Here is a 9,626-nt window from a genome sequence, read left to right on the forward strand (position 1 = left end):
CACGCACGGCACAGCGGACACACCAGGAACCGCGGTGTTGGCAGTCGAATGGCGCTAGCTGCCCAGCATTTGTGCACCGCCGCCGTCAGTGTCAGCCAGTTTGCCGTGGCATACGGAGCTCCATCGCAGTCTTTAACACTGGTAGCATGTCGCGACAGCGTGGACGTGAACCGTATGTGCAGTTGACGGACTTTGAGCGAGGGCGTATAGTGGGCATGCGGGAGGCCGGGTGGACGTACAGCCGAATTGCTCAACACGTGGGGCGTGAGGTCTCCACAGTACATCGATGTTGTCGCCAGTGGTCGGCGGAAGGTGCACGTGCCCGTCGACCTGGGACCGGACAGCAGCGACGCACGGATGCACGCCAAGACCGTAGGATCCTACGCAGTGCCGTAGGGGACCGCACCGCCACTTCCCAGCAAATTAGGGACACTGTTGCTCCTGGGGTATCGGCGAGGACCATTCGCAACCGTCTCCATGAAGCTGGGCTACGGTCCCGCACACCGTAAGGCCGTCTTCCACTCACGCCCCAACATCGTGCAGCCCGCCTCCAGTGGTGTCGCGACAGGCGTGAAAGGAGGGACGAATGGAGACGTGTCGTCTTCAGCGATGAGAGTCGCTTCTGCCTTGGTGCCAATGATGGTCGTATGCGTGTTTGGCGCTGTGCAGGTGAGCGCCACAATCAGGACTGCATACGACCGAGGCACACAGGGCCAACACCCGGCATCATGGTGTGGGGAGCGATCTCCTACACTGGCCGTACACCACTGGTGATCGTCGAGGGGACACTGAATAGTGCACGGTACATCCAAACCGTCATCGAACCCATCGTTCTACCATTCCTAGACCGGCAAGGGAACTTGCTGTTCCAACAGGACAATGCACGTCCGCATGTATCCCGTGCCACCCAACGTGCTCTAGAAGGTGTAAGTCAACTACCCTGGCCAGCAAGATCTCCGGATCTGTCCCCCATTGAGCATGTTTGGGACTGGATGAAGTGTTGTCTCACGCGGTCTGCACGTCCAGCACGAACGCTGGTCCAACTGAGGCGCCAGGTGGAAATGGCATGGCAAGCCGTTCCACAGGACTACATCCAGCATCTCTACTATCGTCTCCATGGGAGAATAGCAGCCTGCATTGCTGCGAAAGGTGGATATACACTGTACTAGTGCCGACATTGTGCATGCTCTGTTGCCTGTGTCTATGTGCCTGTGGTTCTGTCAGTGTGATCATGTGATGTATCTGACCCCAGGAATGTGTCAATAAAGTTTCCCCTTCCTGGGACTATGAATTCACGGTGTTCTTATTTCAATTTCCAGGAGTGTATTTGCCTGAGAATATAGGTACTGGGCTACAGAAGGCACTCTAAGCCTCTGTTGTTCCAGTGCATAGATAAGCATTTTCTATAGGAGCTGCATAGTATAAAATAATCATTAATATTGTATTGTAAATCTTGTTTTATTGCCTATATACCAAGGTTTTACTTCGTGACATCCACTTACGAATTAGAATCATTATTGGCAGTATTTGCAATGCTAAATTAAAAATATTCATTTATGGAGGCCAACATTAATTACAAGTGATTTTGTTTCGACTGAGGCCAGTGTGACAGTCACAGGTTACCATCAAAATCCCAGCACTGGCAGAAAATTTGATATTGTTAGTGGCTGGTTGTTTTGCTGCAGTATGAAAATTGTAATCTTTGACTACAAATGGAAGAGAAGTGAATAAACAGACTACATTTTGATATCCACTATCATTTAGTGTTTGCTTTTGGTTTGTGTATAGTTCATAAATACGAGGACTATTCAGAAAGAGGGAATGTTTTGGCATTTAAAATAATAATAATAAAAAAATAAGTACAAGAAATGCATTTTATTATATAAATCTGAAAAAGTGACTGACATACTACTTTTCCACGTAGTCACCGAACACATATCATATCGGTGGACAAGCTTCGAAAGACCTTCGTTGTAAAATTCTACCGCCTGAGACTTCAGCCAGTGAGTCACACCCGCCTGGAGTTCTGCGTTGTCATCAAAGTGCTGCGTTCCAAGCCAGTTCATCATCTTGGGGAACAAGTGGAAGTAGCTTGATGCAAGATTGGGGCTGTAGGGTGGATGAGGGGAAATATACCCGTTTGAATGAATTAAGGTGTTCTTTAGTGTGGTTTGCTGTGTGAGGTCGGACATTTTTGTGCAAAAACAAAATTTTGGACGTCGCCTTTTTCGGCGTTTGGTTTGAACTGCTCTTCTAAGGCTGTGCAAAGTTAGACAGTACCAGGCAGAATTTAGGGTTGCGCCACGTTCCAGAAAATCAATAAGAAGCACAACTTTCCTATCCAAAACACTGTCGCCATCAACTTCCTTGCTGACTACGTTTGCAAATATTTTCTTGGTTTTTGGGGGGACCTTGTGTGCCTTTACTCCATGGACTGTAATTTTGCCTCGCAATTGACATGTTTCATCCAAGTTTTGTCACTGGTTATGATGCAATCCAGTAATGAATCACAATGTTTGTGGTAGGCCTCCAGAAATGTCAACGTTGCCCCCATTCGCTATTCTTTATGATGTTCTGTAAGCATTTTGGGCACCCATCATGCACAAAATTTGTGGTAGCCTAGCTTTTGAGTGACAGTTTCAAACAACAAAGTCCGTGAAACATGTGGAAAAGAAATCAAAAGCTCCATTATTGTGAAGCGACAGTTTTCACGAATTGTTTCATCACCTTTAGCAACAAAATCGTCAGTCGCAATGCTCGGACGTCCACTCTTCTATTCATCATGAATGTTGGTTCGGCTATTTTTAAACCGAATGCACCATTTCCGGGTGGAACATTCACTCATTGCATTGTTTCCGTACACTTCGCACAGTTCACGATAAATTTCTAAGGTTTTAGGTTTTTTTGCCAACAAAAATCATGTCACAGATCACACCTCACAATTTGTGGTATTTTCGATTGCAGTGCACATTTCAAATTCGAATATTGAAAAAACTAGACACACAGACGTTCCCGCTGTCACGGATAGATGCTGACTAAGCTGCTGAGCGTGCACATACCAAAATATATGCAATCGGCACATGCCTAGCAGCATCAGATGGAAACGTTCCCTACTTTCTGAATAGCCCTCGTAGTCTAGACGTACAGAATATACCATTACCTTTTCTATTCACAACTCTCTCTGCAGGCTCAGGGTTGCATTTTTCTATACGCTTCCTCCCCCCCCCCCCCCCCCCCCCCCCCAGTAATTTAATGACTGGTTTGTAATGTTTGGCACAGCAGTATATTGTCTGTTATAATTTTTAAATTGTAGTTAAAATTTAATTTCTAGCTGACGTCAGATTGAAGACAGTTAAAAGAGGAGCTTTCAAGACGAACACTTCAGTTTTAGACAGCACAAGTATTCTCGATACTACTGCAGCAGCTGTATCCAGTGGAGATTTTATAATTGGTAATGAATCCTGTCGCAGCTTGCTCTCCAAGTTATGCAGTTTGCTGAACAGCACAGTAAGTAACAAATAGTGTTGCAGTAAAATAACTGATGAAGATTGCTTCAAAACCTGGGCTGAAATAAACTATATTTTTCACAAATAAATAGGCTTTGCAATAGCTGAGTAACACCAAATGCATTCTGAAGTTTCCAACAGGTACAACTGAAACTTGCACTTTATGTAAGAGGATAAAATAGTATAGAGAAAAGGCTTGATTGAACATGATAACAATGATCTAATATCCTTTTTTAATTCTTGGCTGAGAGAAGCATGTTTCTGAAATGTTACCTTACAGGAAGCATGTAATGAGTACTGACTACTTGTTCCGAGCTAATTGGGACCAAACACTGTTTGGTTTAGTGGGATTTCGGGATAGGCAGATTTTATGAATAATATCAACATATTGACTTGTTAATGTGTAAAATAAATGCAGGGTCACATGCTAGTGACCTTCAACAACTCACAATGCAGGCACACAACCTGTCACTCTCCCTCCTGCATTCCAAACACATTATTTTGAAGTCAATTGTTAAACATTAAACATGGCAAGTAAACGAAGTCATTTTTCGTGTACTTTAAAACAAAATCTTGAAGTGTTAAAAAGACTGAACAAGGGAGAAAATGCTACTACATTATCACTCAAAAAATCAGTGATTAGTGACTGGAAAAAAATAGTTTAAATTTAGCAGTCTTGTTCTGCTTCAAGTGAAATAACTCTCGAAAAATGGCAAAAACAAGACTTTATCTTCATATGAAAACTTGACAATGCCTTATTCTTGTGGTTCACTCAAGACAGACATAAGGGAAACGTCTCTGTCTGGACCTTTGGTGAAAGAAAAGGTACTTCAACTGAACAAGCTTATGGCTGGCGACCCACCATTTTCAGCTAGATGTGGTTTTTTGGATGTTGAAAGAAAAGGCTCGGAACTAGACAGCTCAAGATTGCTGGGGAGAAGCTGTCAATTGATAGCGAAGCAGCTGCCAATTACCTAAAAGAATTTAAAGACCTTGTTTCTTCTCAAAACTGCTCACCTCAGCAAGTTCACAATATGGATGGAACTGGATTGAATTATCAAGTTTTGTGTACTGAAAGTCTTGCTTCACAAGAAGAGAATTCTGTCCCAGGGTTTAAAATGGACAATCAATGTCTGTCTTAGAATGCAGCAACACCTCAGCAACAAACTAACTTCCGCTGATGGTAAGAGCCAAATTGGCGAAACCACAAGTGTTCAAAAACATTATCACCATCTCGCTTCCTTTGTATTATAATAATTTAAAAAATGCATGGATGAAGCGCAACTTGTTCAAGGAATGGTTAAAGTACCAATTTGTCCCTAAAATGACTGTGTTCAGTAGAGAAAATGGATTGCCTAATTGTGCTCTTCAGTTTATAGATAATGCTTCATCTCACCCAGAAGAAACGAAACTTTTTGTGGAGACATTAAAACATTTTTCTGCCACCGAATGTAACTTCAGTTCTCCAGCCTATGGACCATGGTGTGTTGCAGGCTTACACATCTTACTTGAAGAAGAAGAAGAAGAAGAAGAAGAAGAAGAAGAAGAAGAAAATGAAATCACAATCCTGTGAAATCTTAAGAAAATTACAATAAAAGATGTGATTTACTGATTGGCTGAAGCATGAGAACACCACTAAAGGCACATTACAAAAATTATGGGAAAATCTTTGGTCTATGTGGGAATTTGTTGAAACCATTTTTACATTAGTGAAAGGTTGTGACCTTCCTTTAGTCAGGAAAATCCCTGGCTGTGCAGACACAAGAAAGCTGCGTTGAGGAGTGGACTGCTGTTGATGACAGTGACCATCAGGAATACAGAGACAAAGACATTGTAGCAATGGTGTAGGGCTCGTCAGCTCTGACTGACTTGGAGGAAAGCAAGGATGTGAAAGCTCAATTTGAACTCATACCACACACAATTGTGGAAAATACCCTTGACCTTGCCGTACACTACTTCTAAGAGCACACTTCATCAACACTAAATAATGTTATGTTCACGCAAGATGGTGGAACATTGCATCCTCAGGTCAATTTAGTGCTTTTTGTCAGAAAAAAGACTGACATTGCTTCTCAAGTGTGTGTAAATTGGTTATTTTTTATGTTCAGCAGTGATTAAAAATGATTTGACATAACTGTATAAATGGAGCTGACGCGGACTGTATGTACTGTGCTGTAAGTAACCAGCTTCCATTCCAATATTGTTTCAGGAGTTTTCATCAAGGTTAGGCACCATGTAAGTCTCTCTTTAAGTTCTTTGTATAATAATAATAATAATAATAATAATAATAATAATAATAAACTGCTTTAGATTTTGAAAACTATCGTTTATTTAAAGGAAAACCAGGTAAAATCTTAATGAAACAAATGCCATACCTGGGAACAGCATTTCTGGTACATCACTCAATTTTAGATTCAGTTACTAACTTCTACTCGAGTTCTGAGAGACTATCCATTCTTGAGATTAAATGTAAAAACAAAGGATACTCTATAATCAACTGCCATGCACCCATAAACCAGGACAACAAAAATAACCCGGAGAAAGTTGAAGAATTTTGGGAGATACTTGAAATGGAACTGGTTAGATGCTCAAAGAAGAACATAAAAATGTTAGTAGGCGATTTTAACGCACAAATAGGAAGGGAGAAAAAATACCATGGAACAGTAGGCCTCTTCCCAGGTCACAAAAGAACTTCAAAAAATGGAGAAAGGCTTATAGAGGTATGTAGGCATTTCAACTTGAAAATAATGACAACACATTTCAAAAAGCTGAGCCGAAAAACTAAAACATGGAGATCACCAAATCCACTTCTCGGAGAATTCCAAATTGACCATGTGGCTATCTCACTTCATTGTCAAGAAGAAATTCAAAACACTAAAGTGCTGAAAAGCCTTGATGTTGATTCAGACCACTATTTGACTACGATTAAATTCAGACCACTCCCATTTCGAAAAGAGAAGAAAACCTTTTACAAAATTCCAAAATATAACACAGAAACGTTAAAAAATCAAGAAATTAAACAACGGTTTCAAAGAGCATTGCACAAAGATAGCGATGGCATATCCACAATAAATAAGGAAGCGGGATGGGAGGAGATCAAAAACGAAATAGTTGAAATAGCAAAAGAAAATTGTCTCGTGAAAAGAGTAAGAAGACATCCATGGTGGGACAATGAATGTGATGAGAACCTGGAGAAGAGACAGAAATTGTGGCAGAAATGGAACTCCACAAAAGATCCTCAAGATCTTGACAATTTTAAAATCCAGAGAAGAGAAACAGCTAAGCTTTTCCGTAATAAAAAAAGAAGACAATTTCAGGATAACCTAGAACAGATTGAGGAAGACTTTAAAAGAAATAATTCTAGAGATTTCTACAAAACTTTTAGAAAACAGCTAACCAAATACCAATCCCCAAATTTATGTTTTAAAGATGAAGAGAACAAGCTAGGTTTGACAAACAAGACTAATTGTGAAATATTAGCAAAATATTTCGAGAATCTACTAAATTGTGAACCACCCAAAGATAAAATGAGTTTTGAAAGCCACCGAAATACTAATACCGAGTCAAAACCTCCAGACGCTGAAGAAATAAAACACATAATACACAGTCTAAAAAACAATAAAGCCCCAGGTGAAGACGCCATAGTACCAGAAATCCTAAAAATAATGGATACCAACCTCCCACAAGTTTTGGAACATATGTTTAAGAAGATCTGGGACGAAGAAAGAATTCCTGAAGACTGGCAGTGTGCCCTGATACACCCACTACACAAAAAGGGGGATAAGATGAATGTTAATAATTATAGAGGGATCTCGCTACTACCAGTAGGATACAAAATTTTGTCAAGGAAATTACTTCAAATCGTGGAGCCAGTTCTGGATAAAAAAATAGGTGAATATCAAGCAGGTTTTAGACAAGGTAGATCCTGTGTTGAACAAATATTTAACCTGAAAACACTAATTCGTTACAGAATCTCAAGAGGCCAGAGATTTGCAATAGTATTTGTAGATTTCAAAAAAGCATACGACTCGGTAGATAGAGAAACATTACTGAAAGTATTGGAAGAATTTGGGGTCGATACGAAAACAATTCAAATTATCAAACAGACGCTAACAAACAGTAAGGCCAAAGTTAAATTTATGGGTGAAATTTCAAGGAAGTTCGAAATTAAAACAGGTGTTAGACAAGGTGATGGTTTATTCCCAATCCTCTTCAACTGCGTACTGGAAAAGATATTGAGAATATGGAAAGAAGAACTCAAAGGCACCAAGAATGACATCAGAATTGGAACAAAAAAAGAAAAAATAGAAGTGGACTGTTTAGCTTTTGCAGACGATCTGGCAATAATTACAGAAAACGAAGAAATAGCTCAGAACTACCTGGAGAAACTACAAGAAGTTTCGGCCAGAGCTGGACTGCAGATTTCATTTGAAAAAACTGTGTATATGTCTAATCATAGAAATAACAAGAAAAATCTTATTACTAAATACGGCAATATTAAGAGAGTAGAAAAATTTAAGTATTTAGGTGAAATAATTCAAGTGAATGGTTTAGACAAGAGTGCAAACCAGGCGAGAGCAAGGAAAATGGAATTTGCTTTTCAAAAAACCAAAGACATATATAACAAAAAAAACATTTCGATTCAAGCTAAATTAAGACATTATAAAACTGTCATTAGACCAGAATGCCTGTATGCATCGGAGTGCCTAACTCTTAACAAAAAGGGGGAAATAGAAAACATGGAAAAGAAAGAAAGGAAAATTTTGAGAAAAATATTAGGACCGAGAAAGATTGGAGAAGAGTACAAGCTAAAGAGTAATAAGGAAATATACAAAACTATTGAGAAAGTGAGTGAGGCAATGCGTAAACGCAGACTAACGTTTTATGGTCACCTGTCGAGGATGGATGGAAACAGACTAACAAGAAAAGTGTTTGAACATAGTAACAGGAACGAAAAAACCAACAATAAATGGATACAGATGGTGAAAAAGGATTTGGCCTATTTTAATGTCACCCGTGAGTCAATCAGGGACAGGGAAAAGTTTAGACAAATAGTGAACGAAATTAAGTGTTTTCCAGAAGAAACGAAACTAAAGAATAATAACAGGAAATGGTCGGAAGAGCGGAGGAGGAACCACTCGAAAATGAGGAGGAAATATTGGGAAGAGAGAAAAAAAGATCAAAAAGCCGGGCAAGTGAATTGTTGAACGTGGTCCAAAGATGGCCGAAATCGAAAGAAGAAGAAGAATAAATGTACATTTTTTCATGAATCTCTTTTTAATTTCTCCTGTTTTTAAGATTTAAAAGATCGGTATTTTTTGAACTCTGGATTAGGCAGATTTTCAGAATAGTGGGGCTCGTAACAGTGGGAATCTTCTTTACAGTGTTCAGCAGTTAAAAGGGTTCTAGTGTTAGGTATAGACAGTGTGCATCCAACAGTATTAAGACCAATCTGTTTTCAAAATTTCGGACTGGCAATGTGCCAGACCAGGATTAGGACCTGGGTCTAGGAGCTTGGGTATTGTGGGCAGTGCTCTTACCACCAGAAGTGGTGACTCATGACCCATAGCTTAAATTCTACCAGAGCCTCTCTTACTTTCCAGACTTGACATAAACTCTCTCTTTCATACCCTATTCGATTAACAACTCTGCAAGAAGTGATATTTCAGAGGGGTAATTCCTACAGTACAATATGGACAGTTGTGGAACATCCTGACAGGTTAAAACCATGCACCCTGTTATAGGTCCTTGTTAGTTTCTGTTTTAACATATGAAGTAGTTTCAAGGACATTCCATGTAAAGCTACCATAATAACCGTATGTCCGAAATTGGCTTATATGTACATGACATAATTCCTGAAATCTGAGGTCTGGCATATAAGTGTTGTAATATATTTGCCAGTGCTGCTTGTAGGTACTTCTAACACTTCTTCCCGCCACAGGGATCTACAGCTGTCATCGCCAGATGTCTTGATCTGGCAGTTCTTCCACATTCTCTTTTGTGTCTCCTCTTTCCATCTCTTCCTGTTCATCCCTTAGCCAACCTTTGTAAGGTCCTCCCCTTCTTTTTCTTCCAGAAGGTTGCCATGAGAGTACTCCTTCAGTTATCTGCCTTCTTCCA

General features: G+C 40.1%; 1 protein-coding gene across 1 annotated transcript in view; it reads left to right on the forward strand.

The window, feature by feature from the left end:
• The window catches only part of LOC124789750 (condensin complex subunit 3), a 185,625-nt gene that overhangs the window by 123,148 nt on the left and 52,851 nt on the right, over positions 1-9,626 (forward strand). Inside the window, exon 14 of the mRNA XM_047257204.1 lies at positions 3,332-3,507. Coding sequence (XP_047113160.1) covers positions 3,332-3,507 — 176 coding nt within the window. The remainder of the gene's footprint in view (positions 1-3,331; positions 3,508-9,626) is intronic.

Source organism: Schistocerca piceifrons, chromosome 3 (genome assembly GCF_021461385.2).
Source record: "Schistocerca piceifrons isolate TAMUIC-IGC-003096 chromosome 3, iqSchPice1.1, whole genome shotgun sequence".
Lineage (NCBI taxonomy): Eukaryota > Metazoa > Arthropoda > Insecta > Orthoptera > Acrididae > Schistocerca > Schistocerca piceifrons.